The 16763-nt window shown below is 32.4% G+C and overlaps 1 protein-coding gene across 13 annotated transcripts in view; it reads left to right on the forward strand.

The window, feature by feature from the left end:
• Positions 1–16763, forward strand: part of RAPGEF2 (Rap guanine nucleotide exchange factor 2) — a 235011-nt gene that overhangs the window by 117663 nt on the left and 100585 nt on the right. For 10 of the 13 annotated variants that reach the window (XM_027597876.2, XM_027597879.2, XM_027597883.2 and 7 more), the window contains 3 exons: positions 3367–3442; positions 5036–5203; positions 7544–7561. In XM_027597876.2, coding sequence (XP_027453677.1) covers positions 3367–3442; positions 5036–5203; positions 7544–7561 — 262 coding nt within the window. The remainder of the gene's footprint in view (positions 1–3366; positions 3443–5035; positions 5204–7543; positions 7562–16763) is intronic. The other 3 variants (XM_027597877.2, XM_027597881.2, XM_027597886.2) reach the window with 1 other exon arrangement.

Consider the following 16763-nt stretch of genomic DNA (forward strand, 5'->3'; position numbering starts at 1 on the left):
TCTAAAAATCTCATTTGCCAAACCATAAAACAGACTGAACTGTAGAGAACAAACTGAGGGGTGCTGGGGAGGAGGGGGGTGGGAGGGGGATGGTGAATGGGTTAAACAGGCCATGGGGATTAGGAGGGCACTTGTGATGAGCACTGATTGTTGTATGTAAGTGATGAATCACTAAATCCTACACCTGAAACTAATATTACACTGTATGTTAACTAAGTGGAATTTAATAAAAACTTGGAAGAGAAAACTGAAATAATCCATTACCAGATCCAGTGTCATGAAGATTTATCCCAGTTTTTTCCCTAAGAGTTTTGTGGTTTGGGCTTTTTTATTTAGGTCAGTGATCATTTTCAGTTAATATTTGTATGTGGTGAGAGGTGAGGGTCCAACTTCTTTTTTTTTTTTCCTTCAATATGGCAATACAGTTGTCCCAGCACATTGTTCTTTCCCCATTGACTGAATTTGACACCCTTGTCAAAATTTGGTTAGATTTGTGGGTTTATTTCTGGACTCTCAATTTTATTTCATTACTTTATACATCTGTACTTATGCCTGTACCACACTGTTTTGATTACTATAGCTTTGAGGTAAGTTTTGAAATCAAAAGTGTGGGTCCTTCGACTTTGTTCAAGACTGTCTTGGCTAAGTAGGTCCCTTGGGATTTTATATGAATTTGAAGATTGGCTTTTCCATTTCTGCAAAAAAAGCTGTTGGGATTTTGATAGGGACTGCAGTGAATCTGTAGATTACTTTGTGTAGTCTCTTATAAGACTTAATAATAAAAAAATGCACTTGATAGGACTAATTGTCCATTTCTGAAGTGGCACCAAGGAATATTTGGAGCAGAGTATAGTCACATAGCTGGGAAATAATCCTTACCTATCTCTGACTTCCCTTTCTTCCTTCCCTCTCTCCCTCTCTCCCTTTCTCTCTCTCTCTCTCTCTCTCTCTTTCTCTGACTTCTTAAAACCCTTAAGGATTGTAGGTATGTTTAAGTTGCCTGCATTCTTATTTAATTTGTATCATTCACAAATTTTCTTAAATCATGATTTTAAAATCTTAAATGCTACTAAGTTTCAGCTGCTATTAATAAGACTGAAGAAGTGTTCTTTTAATTTGTGCCCCTGATCTTACAGAAAGCCCTTTGGAATTCCTTAATTTTTTTATTGGAAACTTTCAGTTCTGTGTTTTTCCCCTTAGGAACTTTTCTGGGGCAGTGCTATTTCATAGGTTTTGCATGGTTTTCTCTAAGAGTAGGTTTAGTCATTTTCATTTTTTATTACTTCCTGGTGTGTTTATCATTTTGAGATGTGTTTTGTGTATTATTTGTTCTTTATTATATCAGCAGCCTACTGTGCTAAGCTTTAAAGACTTCTAGTTTTCATTTATGTCTTTTGACTAAAATGTGAGAACCCCTTATTGTTTAATGTCATATTAAATGGTGTGTGCATTTGATCACTTTTCACATTGGATATTTCATTGTGTAGATTGGATCCTCTAATTACTGCTTTCTTGCACTCACATAAATCTTAGTGAAATGTGTCGTACTTTATTCTTACTGGCTTTGTTTTGTGCTTTACTATCTAAACATCTATATGTCATTTGCAAACTTGAAGATTTCTCTCCATTTCTTTCTACTAAATCATCTAAAATATTTTAAAGAATTGATCTTAATATCACCTAGGGTAGATCTTATCTCTTATACATCTCTATCTGGTTTCCTTTTTTAATCTCTATACCTATTTTCCAGAACCGAGTTTTTAAAACAGTTAATAAAACTTGGCCCAAGATTTTAAAAAGCTTAGTAAATAATGATTATTTACTTACTTTTGTTTACATATTTGTTGTTTCAAAGACTCACATAGGAAAAGCAAAAGTATTTTGCGGACTTAGTGAATTTCTAGCTAACATTTTTCATTACTCTCCCTGTTCATTCCTACCTGATAGCTTCTGGCTTGTAAGCAAAGAGTAAGTCATCTTTGCTTTAGAGACAAGAGGCCTAGTCATTAGGCTTAGTATGTGCATTCATGACCTACTCTTTGTCTCTCTTGAGCCCTCTTTACCTCTGGGTTCTTGGCTATGTTTGAAATAATAGAATTTTTGATAAATGAAATAATATATTCTCCTTTGCTAGACTGCGTTCTTTGTGCATTTGCCTTTTCTGCTCCATGTATTCAAAGAGTTACCTGAGGAACAGTATTATTTCTCCTACGGTTCACATATTTGTGTTGTTCAGTAGAACTTGACTCTTTTGTGGCTGCAAAGAAAGTTTCATCAGATTCTAGTGGATCTCATTTCCCAAAAGACTCTCATGGAAGTATTTTTTAATAGCACAGTTTATAGGATGAAAACTTTTCATCTCCAAAGTAATAGTGTTAGTGCAAATAATATCTTCCTACCATAAAATTCTTTTGAGTCAATGGCTAATTTGTACAAGGATTTTCACCAGGATTTTCTCTTCGTAGTTCTAGTGTGCATATAGCTGTGTCAGAATAAATGTGCTTCAGTGTTGACCAACATAACATAATAAAATAAAATAAAATAAAATAAAATAAAATAAAATAAAATAAAATAAAATAAAATAAAAAAACTGCTTCAGTGTTAAGGTGGGAGCTATCACAGATAGAGCAAAGTTGCTGTATCTGAATTCACTAGTGAAAAATTTTCAGGAGAAATGGGCTAGTAATATGCACAACCACTTGAATTAAGAAGAAAAGTCTTAAGTTGAATACCATTTCCTTAAACTTATTTAGAATAAGTTGATTGGAAAATTTAGGAAGAGGCGCCTGGGTGGCTCAGTCAGTTAAGCATCTGCCTTCGGCTCAGGTCATGATCTCAGGGTCCTGGGATGAAGCCTCACATCGGGCTCCCTGCTCAGCGGGGAGTCTGCTTCTCCCTCTTCCTCTGCCCCTCCTCCTTGCTCATGCTCTCTCTCTCAAATAAATGAAAATTTTTTTAAAAGAAAATTTAGAAAAATTAAATAACACTTTTTAGGTGAAAGAAATGCTTAACCTAAGCAGGTTAAATAATAGAAGAAAATTTATATGCATTTTATAGTTTGCTATCCATTAGAATATTCTAAGTCTTCATCTAACTGGGAATAATTTAAAACAGCCTAACATAAAACACATTCGTACAGATTTTCTGATACTTACATTATCAGTTTGAAAACAATATTGGAATTTTCCAGAAAAATGTATGTCTGAAATTTAAGAAATTGAATGGTTCCTTGTCATTCGGTGTAAATAATGATTAAAGAGTTTCTCTTTCTCTACTAGTTGTTTTTGTTTTTCATTTTCATTTATTTAGAGAATTGGCCCAAATTTACAATTTATATTTCATAAATCTTTTTTTTTTCCTTCCTAGTTTTGGCAAGCGTTCTGCAGGAAGCTTTAGGCGTGGCTGTGAATGCATTGTTTTAGAGCCTTCTGAAATGATTGTGGTAAGAATACTTCTGTGAAGACTTTTTTCCCTAAAAAAAAAATTATAAAGTAAAACCCTTTAACTAAGTACTTATATGTGTATTTATATATTTTATAACTTTAGATATATTTCTTTCATAATTTTTATTAGGAATCTGAGTTTATAATCATTATATTGTAATTATTTATAAGATTCAGTGAAATGAAAAAGATAGAAGACTCAAAAGGGGCAAGTACATATATGTTATGTGCTTGAACTTAGTCAAATCAATCTATCATAATGGCATTTAATTGAAATTTGGGGGGAATATTTGAATTGCAGGACTTTATCTCTCCAAATATTAATTGGAATGAGTGAAATACTTCAGATGAGTCAAGGTGGTATGTATTCAGGCAACAGTTAACATAAGGAAATCAATTTCTGTTTTTTATCTATGTCCTATATCAGTATATTTTTTAAATCCTACAATTCGGGTAAAAAGAGAGAGAAAGATTTCAACAGAGTGTCTAACCAGCATACTAGTCCCCCAATTTTCTGGCCTAATGTAGAAGATGGTGGAAGTTTTTTATTCACATTTAGTAAAGTACTTGGTAGAAAGCTCTAAGTCTATTTTCAGAGAAGATTTAGGGTTTTTCCCTATGATGTAGGAGAGGAATTCATCAGAATGAAAACTTCCTTGTCAAAGCTAGTGAAAACCTTTGGTAAAATTTCACAAAATTTACTCCTCAGTGAGAAAGTAGCATGGTGGTGAGTAAAGATTGAGGATTGGAAAAATGTGGGTGGTTACATAGGAGCTTCCAGCACCAGGTCTTGAAAAGCATTTTAGATATATCCTAGAGATTTTGGCCTCTGTTAGTGCTATTTTGTGTTTCTCTGAGGGACTTTTGATCTTCAGAATTCTTTGAGGATTTTATACTTGCTGATATTATACAAACTCCTAAGTTTGCCAGTGTGAGAATAGTCTTAGAATCTTAGTATGCCTTGATTGTGAGTAATCACATTTTCATTATATAAGTTTGACGAAGATTGTCCTAACGTAACTTTTATTCTGGTTAGTCCATTCATCAGTTTCTAAAATGTTGAAAATGAGGATTTTTTTTTTTAAAATAACACTATTTATAAGAAGAGAAACTGAATACAGATTGAAAGTAGGAAGAGAAACCCTTAGGTAATCTTCCAAAGCCATTCTGCTAGCAGTCCTGTTTGAGTCATTTGGGATTTGGGGGTTTTTACAGCTTTACTCACATATATCAGGGTTAGGACAATGAGGCAGTTGCTTTCATAATGCGAGGCAATGTATCCTGTGAGTTCTTTCACTAATAAATTAGTACAAAGATTGCTGAAAATATCCTTCCCTTTGAAACTGCAGGAAATTCAAGAGTTACTCATATTGTCCTAAGTGGAACTGAAAATGCTTCTTCATAAAAGAAAAGTTACTCAAAACCAATTAGTTCCAGAGAAGTTCAGACACTTAGTCTGTCACGATAGTTTGTCCACAAATGTCTTTGCAAAATGAATGAATATGGACTTGTCTGTAAGTTTTATTCTGCATCTAATCTTAATATAGAATGTTGTGTTTGAAGACATAAATTTTTGGGGGGTTTTATTTCAGGTGGACTATATGGATGAAAATGAAGAATATTTTCAGCGTCAAGCTTCTCATCGACAATCTCGAAGGAGATTTAGGAAAATCAACCAGAAAGGTGAAAGACAAACAATCATTGACACTGTGGATCCTTATCCTGTGGGCAAACCACCTTTGCCTCGAGGCTATCATACGGTAAGTTATTAAAATATATTTTTAATCTTTAGTTTTTTATTGGGAATTTTGTGAAGAGACGTGCATTTCCTATTTTAATTGAATAATTCCTTTCTATGATATGTGCTGGAAATACATATAGTATGAATAGTTTTAAGGAGCATTGAGATAAGTTATCAAAAATATTGTTTAGTCTTTTTATTTCTTAAAATGTCTTCTGAGGATTAGCTTTGTGAACAGTGATGCAGTTGTAACTGGGATATTTTAAGTTCTTACCTTAATCTAAAATTTGAACTCCCCCTGCTCCTACCCCAGTGATTGGCATCAGACTTACTTTTTATTTCAAAAGTAGATATATAAAAATTATGTTATTTTCATACTTTGCATACCACTGTGAGAATATTGCCTGATAATTTTTTTTGTTTTTAATATACTGAAGTGAAAACATAATTTGAAGTGATGCTTTTTAAAATCCCAATGTAAAGATGATCTGAAGTATTTCTGATAGGTTCAAAGATCCTCTTAAATGCTGTAGCCCACTTGATCATCATTTATTTCATAAATATTTGATGAAGTATTTTTATGTTTGCGGAAACAAGGCACCGATAATGAGTGATTTGTACAAGACCCCAATAAAGTCAGTTTTAGGACCTTATTTTCTTATTCCTTTCTTTCTGCTTAGCTGCATTATGCTCATTTCCCCTGAGAATATATTTGAGGATTTCTATTTTCAAAAAGAAAGTAACATTAGTTCTTATATATGTCATAATAGAGTCTAAGATGGCTTGTCTGTACATAAATACCGTTAAGTGAGTAGTCATTATATGTGAAATTAATTTTAAAATAAAAATAGGAAAAACATAAAAATAGGTAATTGACAGCTATTTTACATTTCTCATTTGTTTTGCTTACCTGCACTTTTCTTTCCTTTTGCAAATAAGTATAAATGCAAAATACATGGGAAAATATATAGACTTAAAATTATATACTCAATTTTTGGTAACTTTTAGTGATATGATACACTTTATACACACACTTCATATGTTTTATTTCTGAGAGCTCTTTGTGTGTGAATATTTAAGCAGTTTTGACCACCAGCTACCCGCCTACTCCTTTCACTACCCATGCACTATTTTAATTTAACATGAATTTTATAGTTGAATCATTTCATTGAGCTCCTTTGGAAAGGGTAGCTTTTTGCTCATCATAAAGAGGGCTTTGTTTGTCCTTTGGAGAGACTTGGTATAAAAAAAACACAACTATGAAAGGTTTTTTTGTTACCATTATCTGTAAAAGAAGGTAGTATTTTTAGTGTTGACAAAGCATCATGGAAGAAGGAAATTTGGATTAAAAATAGTTGTACATATTAATAGTTCCATATATTATTTTAGCCTGGTGCTGATATTGTTAATATTCTTTCTGCCCTGGAATTATTTTTCCAAATCAGATTCCATACTAAGATAGTGGGAGTGTGAATTACTTAAAATTTAGTGTTAAAGCTGATTGGTTTAATTTTATAGTCCTGTTTTTCACACTTAAGTTGGGGGAGTCCTATAACTGTTTTTCTCTTTAATTCCCATTTGTTCCCCCCTTTATGGAATATTTCACTTTCCCTACGTGACTTCCCTTTTTGGTTTGATTTTTAAAAAAATGTGCAGGGTTTTTATTATTATAAGATTACTTTTTTGTTTTAATTTAATTGTTTTAATAAATATCTTACCTGGTCAATAGGTACTTTTATTAGGGAATATTCAGTGCTAGGAGGAAAAATTTAACTTGATTACTAATGGATCATGTACTAGCTTACTAATATGTGACATGTTGGTATTAATTTTACTGGGTGAGTTCAGATTGGCAGCAACATGGTCATAACTGAAAATATTGGATCCTTTTTTGTGTGTGCAAGGTGTGTTTTCATTATATTTATATAATATTTATTATTTCACCAAATATATGATTTTAACATAGAAAACAACAAGATTTTGTTTTGTATATATGGTGCCACAGGATAAAAAGGGTGAAATGAAGATTATTATTCTTCATTAGTCCTAAGTTATATTTACTTATTCTTAACAGAAATATTTCTCTTTGAAAGAACTCTAGTAGAGTGGGACTGAGGGTGAAAAGTTTATTTAGAAGATGCATGATCATACTTCACAGGTGATTTTAAATGATTTCAAGTGCATTTCAAGTGCATGGCTAAAAAACATAAAGAACATTATACATACAGCCAATTCTATATGGTCATTCTTAACCTAATTTTAACATTATCTTCGTTTTGGCAGATATACTATAGCATGTCTGATAATGTTCATCTTTTCCTTTCCTCTTTTATGGCACTCATTTCATTTTGGCTCAAAGGAATGCACTAAATCTCAGGTATTGTAATTTGTGTGTGGTCTCCTAATACTAACCTAAGTTTATTTGTGAATTTGCATTGTAACTAACGAGTTTATAATATTGATGTGTTTGGCTTGGTCTTGTTCTTTTGTATTTTGCCCTGATTCAGTAAAATCTCTTAAAACAAAAAATGGTTTAGGTGATGGCACAGTCTATTTGTGCGGATGTAGTGATGGATTGTCCATCTTGTCCACCTTAGGTCCACCTAAGTGCAACCTACTTATTTTATTTTATTTTTTTAAGAATGAGTGGAAGCACTGTTCTTAACTAACATGATTTGCAAGTAAAGAAATGAAGAGAAAAAGACAGGTAGATGTAATGGAAATTTAATTGCTTTTTATGCAAAAGCTTATGGGAAATCCACTAGAAATTTACATTTTAAATGATGCTGTAGGTAAAAGCTTTAAATTTCAGGAATCCCAGTATGAGAGCATTTTGGGAGACTACAAGTAAAATTTTAGTCAGATAGAGTAAAGGCTTAGTCAAAAAGGAAATGAGAGTTTAAAAACGCTTGTGTTTTCTTATTTGTACTTTATTTTTAACCAGAATTCATGCTTTATTTCATTCTATATTTTAATCAAAAAGCCTATAATAATACCTTTGCTCATTTCTTTCATGCCAACACATGACTAATTTATGATTTTCAGTGTTACTCTTTTGAAACTGGGGGTCAGATTGGGGGTTATCAGGGAATTTGGAGTAAAGGAAGGAAAACTGATTTATCTCTGGAAAGGAATTGGTTAAGTAACTTAGTAAAATCTTATGGTTGTGTTTTCTTATTGCCCAGGAAAAAGATCATGTATAATTTAATTCACATTAGAGGAAGTCGACTGTCAATATAATATCTTTGGCTACTATAGTGACCTTGCCTGAAAGCATGAAATATTTGTATAGAGTTTCAAATTAAAATGAGGCAGTAACTTTATGTTCTATGCAAGAGAATGCATATTAAAATGCCACAGGTTGCTGCTATATTGTACTTGAGAAGCACTGCTACATTTTAAATGATGTGGTAAATCTTAAACATTTTCATACCATTTGTAAATTTTATAAAATTTTGATGTAATTGTATACTTTTTAAAATTGCCCCAGTGTTTTGGGCTTTTATCTGGTAAAAGTATACTCTAAAAATATATAACTTTAATATTTTAAGAGATACATCAGTACATAATCTTTCTCTTCTTTAATAGGAAAAATTACTAGTCAGTCTAATTCACATTTAGAAGTAGGAATTGAATTGAAGATGTACACTGAGTTATGATATATACTTTACACTTTTTAAAATTAGATGTGTCACAATAGTTTTAAACTGATTATAATCATTTTCTTCAGAAACGTGAGTACTCAAATAGTCCATGTGGAGTGTTTTCAAGACATTTTTTCAAGGCAAGTCTCTGAGGTTTGCAGAGAGAATAATCAGCATTTTAAAATGCAGTGAGAAGGGAATATTGGAGATGGCTTTCATGAACAGTATCTTACATTTTGATGCTTTGAGGTTGAGGCTGTATTTAAGATTGCCAGAAAAGAGGATGTGGCATGAATTTTCAGTCTTAAGGTAGATAATGAAAATAGAGGCAGGTAGTAGATAAGGTTCTTGGCAGAGGCTGAAAAATTTGGGGTCAATCTCTTTAGACTTTGGACATGTTTATTTTGTCTCTGGGTTCAGAGTAGGATAGGGGAAAAAAGCTTTGTTTATTTTACCCATGATTACAGACCCTGCCTGTCTATATTTATGGGTAATTTATTCTAGGAATTTGTGATTTATTCTAGAAGATGTTTAAGGGGAGGACTTAACTTACCTGATTGTAGTCGATGGGGAGACTGGTACATACTTGTTCTGTCATCTTTTATTTCTTTTTTTATTTTAATAAAAAGAGAGCTCTGCTCTCTTCTCAGTTTAGAAAGAACAAAATTAGACAGAGACATTAGATTGAACACTGAAGAAAACTTGTCCTGTCTATTCCGCGGAGTTCACATGTACCAACAGACATTGCAGCCTAGGAAGGCTGGAAGAGCTGAAGTGCTGCTCGTGCTGTGAAGTTCTGATTGACTTTCCACTTCCTATTCCTACTTACCTCCAACAGATGGCTCTAGTTTTTTTTTTTAATAGTTTAATTAGCAAACATCTACAGAGTATTACCTATGTATGTACTACTGTTCTAAAACATTTCACATAAATTAAGTCATTTGATATACATAACTACCCTGTGAGGAATGGATTATTATTAGTACATTTTACAGATTAGGAAATGAAAGAACAAGATTAGGGCGTGTGCTTAAGGACACACAGCTAATATTAGTAATAGAGCCAGAATCCTAACCCCAGAAGTCTGGCTCCAGAGTCAGAGCTCTTCACATTATTCTATACTGCAGAATACAATAAACTCAATGAATGAAAGTGACCTCTTTTAAAATATGAAAAAAAAAAAGTAGATTACAAATTAAAAGGATTGGTACTCCTCAGTTGTCACAATTTCTTAGCCAAATATTTTTATGAGATTTGATTTAGTTTAAGTAATATTTGGAATGTCCATGACTAGTAATTGTTTTAGAATGAGAAGAGACAGTCAAAATCCAAGATGGCCTTGTGACATTTAATTTTGTGTTGTTGTTGTTGTTTTCTTTAATCTTGGAATGTTTTATTTGATCAGGTCTAAGCAGGCTCACACTGTCCCAAAGGACATTTTCCCAAGGAATGGCTCTGTTTTATACAAATTTGAATTAGGAGGATTTGAACACAGCATAACATAAAACATATTCATAAAATTTCACTCAATGCAAAATTTTTGAAATAATGGAAACCGGTTGATCATATAAAAAGATATCTGCCACACATTTTATTAGTAGTCCTTTTCTACAATATGAATATACACTTCAAAGCACTGTTTAATAATTATGTATTACATTTTTCAGTAGATTAGGCTTAGTTTAAAATTCTTGGTGCAGATGTATAAAAGGTAATAAAAAGTGCATAAAATTATTAAGTTAATATAATGTAAGTTGAATACAATGTAATATTAACATAATGGGAATAATTTTTGTATTATAGTCAGTGATAATACAATATCTATAAAATGTGGCACCAATGTAATAAGATTGATCCATGCATGAGGCTTATGGAAATGAGTTCCATTTTTTATAATAATATAAGACAAGTTCTATTTCTAATAATGGTTATATAATCATTCCTAAGTTATATTTCTCTGAAGTAGATTTTTTTTTTAAGATAGATTTAAGTTGGTTTCATTTTTAGTTAAGGACTACTTGGTAGGTTTGTTTAGTTTCAAAAATTGTCAGATACTGAAACAAATGAAAAATTACAGTTTGTGATTATGTACTTTTGACGGTCGTCTTTTTGATGTGGACTATTCTTGCATTAGAAATAGTGTTTTCACTCGTGTTATGGCTTTGCTTTTTCACTTATCTATTTAATTTTTTACTGAAGTCTTCTTAGTTTAATACAATATTTGCTGCCTAACAGTAAGAGAATATGTTTTGAGCAATATATCAATGACTTGTATATTTACTAAATTTCCTAGAATATTAAGGTCTTAGGATTTTAACTTATAACAATCAGTTCACATCATATTATACCTGACTATGATTTATTCATATGATATTTTAAAAATGTTTATATGCTTAAATAGAAAATATTCACATACAGGGGAAATGTCTTAATTATTTTGACATTTTCATTCTTCTTTAAATTCGTCAAGCGTTTGTTCGCTTAATTAAACCTAAAGCCTTTGTCTTCAATAATGTCATCAGTGCCTCTCTGAATTATAATAGGATGGAGTTTCAGGAAATGTGTGTATTCTCTTTCTTGTATCATAGAGAGGAAAGCTCAGTATTTTCATTTACATATTTTATTCATTTAATGAATATTTATCAGGAGTGCCCACCTTGTTTCAGGTTTGTGCCAGACTCTAGGGCTATGAAGGTCTAGAGGACAGGCATATTTTGCCCTTATTGTCCTTTTAGTTTCTTAGGGGATATAGATAAATAAATGCGCAACTAAAATATAGGGAATTCTAGATACAGTGGAGGCACATAGACAGGGCACTTGAGGAATCAGGCATGGTTTCTTAATGTCTTGGCTCAAAGGAAAATGTTCTTCAATCCAGGAAAGCCCAATAGAAATGTGAAAACTGAATTGGTAAAGAATGGAAAAGAAAGTTGTGGAGAGAGTGTTAGACAGTAGTGATGTATATATTAAAAAAAACCAAAAACACAAGTTTTGCTAGACCCTAATTATTGTATGCATGCCTCATGTTTTATGTTTGCATCAGAATCTTAGAGTGTCAAAAATACTCTTTGCTTTTCACACCCATTATCAGCAGGTTTACTGGTTCCTCTTCACCTAGATCATGTTGCATTTTAAAATCCTGCAGAAAGCTCCCTGTGGAAAGGTCTTTGAACAATAGGTGGACGTAACAATTCTGTGCCATGTGTGCTGCAATTTCTAACAAAATGCAGCATGGAAAAACTGCTGCAGTGGGCTCCATTTCCTTGCTTTGGGGGGACTATTTCTCTTTCTTGCAGTTATAATCAGGTATTTATGTTCATTTAATTTATACAGATTAGGAAATTATACTATAGAGTGTGTATCAAAATTGAAATGTAAATCAGGAAATAGTTTAAAACATGAAATGATTTCTCTTGCGCTATTAACAGCATGCATTGCAAATTCATGCAAGGCAGTTGAGAATAGTATGCAGTGTGCTGTTTACCCAAGTTTCAGCTTCTGTTAGAGGATGTCTATTTTTATATATTACATCATCTCTGCTGCAGAACTCCCGTGTCCATTGGGATTTACTGTTCTTTCATTCCATTTTGAAAGAAAGCTTGTCTTGATGTCATAATTGGACCCATCTTTTGGTTGCACTTGGAAATTGAAAGTAATAAGGGTGTTGTGTAGCAAGTCATGCAATATTTCAAGCAATTTATTTGTCAGAGAGACCACTGCTACTTTGTCCTGCCTCTAATTGTGAACGCTGGTGACTGTCTGTGCTTGTATATGTTTTAAACATACTTGGCTGAAATTTAGCTTTTAGTTTCAACAGTAAAGATCCTTTTCATCTTAGGCTGTTTCATTTCTTATGTGATTTTTTCTTTATGAGATTTTGCAGTGCTACATGCTGATTTGAAAAATGTCTCTTTTCTTTGCGAAAATCTCCTTTGATATTCAGACCTATTTCCTAACAGTGCTGAATTGATCTTTTTACAATTAAGTTATCAGTAAGTTGTCTGTTTCACTGTTTGAAATAACAGGTGACTAGAAATATTCTCTTTTGATTTTGAACCCAGTGTTGAAACATTAAGTAGAAATGCCTTTCTATTAGCTAGAAGATACTCTGGAAGAAACTCTAGGTTTGTATTCAGTGCATAGGTGTTAGGTTTAAATCACTTGTGAAAGGAAATATTTAAATTAATTATTAAAATGCCTACTATATGTTATACATATTTATGTATATAAGATCTCCCACTTATTCTTTCAAGAAAAATTAGTCATCCATATCTCAGTAGTAAACCTTTTTTCAAACCTTTGCTACAAAACAAACAAAAAAGCAAATGATTAGGAGCAGGGACTTAACACTTTTAAAAAATAATAGCTTTATTGAATTATAATTCACATACCATACAGTTTACCTACTTAAAGTGCATAATTCAGTGGTTTTTCTTTTTTCTTTTCTTTTTTTAGGTAAGAAACACATAACATTAAATTTACTGTCTTAACCATTTTTAAATGTATAGTTCAGTAGTGTTAAGAATATCGGTAGTAAACTTTTGACTGACTTGAACATATGCAGTCCACATTGTACCAAATATCCTCTGTGGTTTAAATTACACAGAGGCTGAAAAATGACTAAGGTATTTTGGAAAAAAAATAATTATAGAATCTGTTGAGTAATTGTATTAGAGCAATTTCTTATGGACTTAGTATGGGATCAAGTAGTCCTTTATTTTTCTTAGGTCTTCCTTTCTCTCTTTCAAGTGAAACATAGGTGCTAGTTGGATGTAACATGGAATTTGGAATTGCTAGCCTAGAGGAGATGTGATGTGACAGTAGAGTGAGCCAATCTGAAATATGAATTGCTCCTTGGGATGACTGATTGGCAGACTAATTGAGAAGGGAAGATTTTAAGAATGAAAAAGAAAATATTCAGGTTGTCTTGATTTTTACTTAGATATCTATGAGGATAGTAACAATAATTGGTCACTTGTGGTTTTGGTACAATCCAGAAGGCATTTGCAGATGTTAGAAAATAAAGATAAATCTCAAAATAAGTTGTGACATTTTCCTTTCACTAATTATTAGCATACTTCTACTTTCTATCCATTTTTTTATACAGTTTTTAAACTGAACCTTAAAAAAGCTGAATCATCAGGAATTTTGGAACATTGAGGAAAGTTTTTGGAAAAAAAAGATCATTTTGCCATTTGTTAATTTGTGACATAAGCATGAGCATCCCAACTAAGTGGGATCTAGTAGAGAGTACTTGGGCATCATTGATATTCTTGATGATATTGATGCCCTTGACAGTGGGCATTATTGATGAGCACTTGATAGCTTTGGTCTTTTTATGTCTCTATGGTACGAACATTTTCCTAACTTTAATTAGACTGGAAGAGTATGAGCAACTAACCATTCCGCAAGCAGATTAAGGTGTTCGAGGGTTCAGCTGAAGTTGTATTTCATGTAAACACAGGATTTTGTCTTAAAGGAATCTATGGATGTTTGATAACTGTGGAATCCTTAAAAGAGCAAAAAGGCTGATTATTTTCTAGTTCATCTCTTAGAGCTATAGTTGTCAAAGTTTTTCATTTTGGGACTCCTTTATACTCTTAAAACTTTTTGAGAGCTCCAACAAGCTTTTGTTTATATGAGTTATCTGTATCATCGTTTGCCATACTAGACATTGAAGCTGAGAAATTTAAAAATACTTAATTATTAATTAATAAAAATAGTAACCTATTATATATTACATAAGGGTTTTTTTAGTGAAAAATAACTATATTTTACAAAACAAAAAAATTTATAAGAAGAGTAATGTTGTTTTTCGGGGCACCTGGGTGCCTCAGTCGTTAAGCGTCTGCCTTCAGCTCAGGTCATGGTCCCAGGGTCCTGGGATCGAGCCCCACATCCGGCTCCCTGCTCAGCAGGGGCGTCTGCTTCTCCCTCTGCCTCTGCCCCTTCCTCCTTGCTCATGTTCTCTCTCTCAAATAAATAAAATTTTTTTTAAAAGAAAATTTAGAAAAATTAAATACACTTTAAGGTGAAAGAAAGGCTTAACCTAAGCAGGTTAAATTATAGAAGAAAATTTATATGCATTTTATACTTTATCGAGCCCTGCATTGTGCTCCCTGCTCAGTGGGAAGCCTGCTTCTCCCTCTCCTGCTCCCCCTGGTTGTGTTCCCTCTCTTGCTGTGTCTCTCTCTGTCAAATAAATAAATAAAAATACAAAAAAAAAAAGTAATGTTGTTTAATACTTTTGTTCAGTATTTGGCCTGATAGAAGCAGCTGGATTCTCAAATGAACTTCTGTATTCAATCTGTTATGATATACTCTTCTGGTTCAAGTATATAAAGTATATGAAGAAAATCTGACCTCACACAGGTAGTTGGAAAAGGCAGGAGTATTTTAACAGCTTTTTCAAATCTTATTGATATACTTCACCAAAATTTGACACGTGGTCATTTCTTAAAAATTTAGTTGCAATAAAGAATGTAAAGCTGTGTCAGGGAAGTTACTCTCTTTTATTAAAGCCCATATGGCTCATGTATGACTTTGTAATATCATGCATTGGTCAGTAAATTAGGCTGTCATCCAAATTTTGGGGTGTTATACAATATCAAAAAAAAATTACATTAATATCACCACCAGTCTCATTAAAAAAGCCTCACTTACTGGGAAGCTGTCAGGCTTATGGTGTTGGATATAAATTTTGCAAAAGTCTAATTTTTACTTGAAAGCTAAAATTTTTATCATTGGCAAACAAAGTACTATCAGCTGTTTTCCTTGAAGTGACAAGCTTGGTTTGTTCATTTTCAAGAAAATATCTGCCAAATATGTAATTCTGAATAACCATAGTTTGTCCATTGCTTGTTCTTTAAAATAAAAGTAGTTTTCCCAAGTGCAGGGACTCTTCTGAACAGAGTCCTTTGTGACTGCATAGGTTCCCATACCTCTGAAGCTGACCCTAACCTTGTTTCCTGTATGATTTTTCTCACTGCTTCCTTTTCCTCTTTGCTGCCTAATTCCTTTATAGATACTGGGAGAAAATGGAAAGATCCCAAGCTCACTTTGGGTAGAATCAGAAGAATTTTAAAATGCTTTACATTAAATAATTGTATTTTTAAATATATTAATTGTATTGGATGGTTACCAACAATCCATTTTGTAGTTACTGTAGTGATTTTTAAAGATAGACATTTTTACTTAATTGAGCATTTCTCATTTAGAGCTTTTTTCCTTTTAGGAATTTTATCTACTCTCCCATCCCCCCCCAAAAAAAGTTAACACCCCTTCCCTATTAAGATAATTATGAGCTATTATGTAGAATTAAAAAATATTTAAAATGTTTATGTCCAATTTTGTATGGTAATGAAAGTATAGTAATCATAACTGTAAAATGTCTGTTAGATAATATTTAAAAAATGGATTTGGGGTCTTATGCCAATATCAGTAAGAGTAGTTTTAGGTCCTTGTCCCCCAATACCCTCAAAAAGAAAAAATCACCATGGGTAGTTTTAACAACATTCTGTGATTACAACATTCATTGTTAATGTTCAAGATAATCTAATCCAATTTATTACAAATTATTCCCAGTTTGATAGCACAAAATGAATAAATAACCTAGCAATATATTTAAAACTTTTTCTTCTCAAAACTCTACTTCCTATTTTTTTAGAGTTGAATTCTTTTCTCTTTGTTATCCTCTACTTTGGGTACCTATTTTCTGTCTTTTTCTACTGACTCTTTTTGTTTTGTTTTGTTTTGTGTCCAAATGAAGATTCTGTCTTCAATCTTTTCCATCCGCTTGTTCTGCTTGTGTTAAGACATTATTTGGCTAGTTTCCTTTGTCATCACAAAGTGTGGGATTTACTACTGATTGTGCTCAGAGGTTCAATGTGATTCAGTAATCAACTACTAAAGCAAAAATCTGACGGGATAGAGCTG

This window comes from Zalophus californianus, chromosome 2 (genome assembly GCF_009762305.2).
Source record: "Zalophus californianus isolate mZalCal1 chromosome 2, mZalCal1.pri.v2, whole genome shotgun sequence".
Classification (NCBI taxonomy): Eukaryota; Metazoa; Chordata; class Mammalia; order Carnivora; family Otariidae; genus Zalophus; species Zalophus californianus.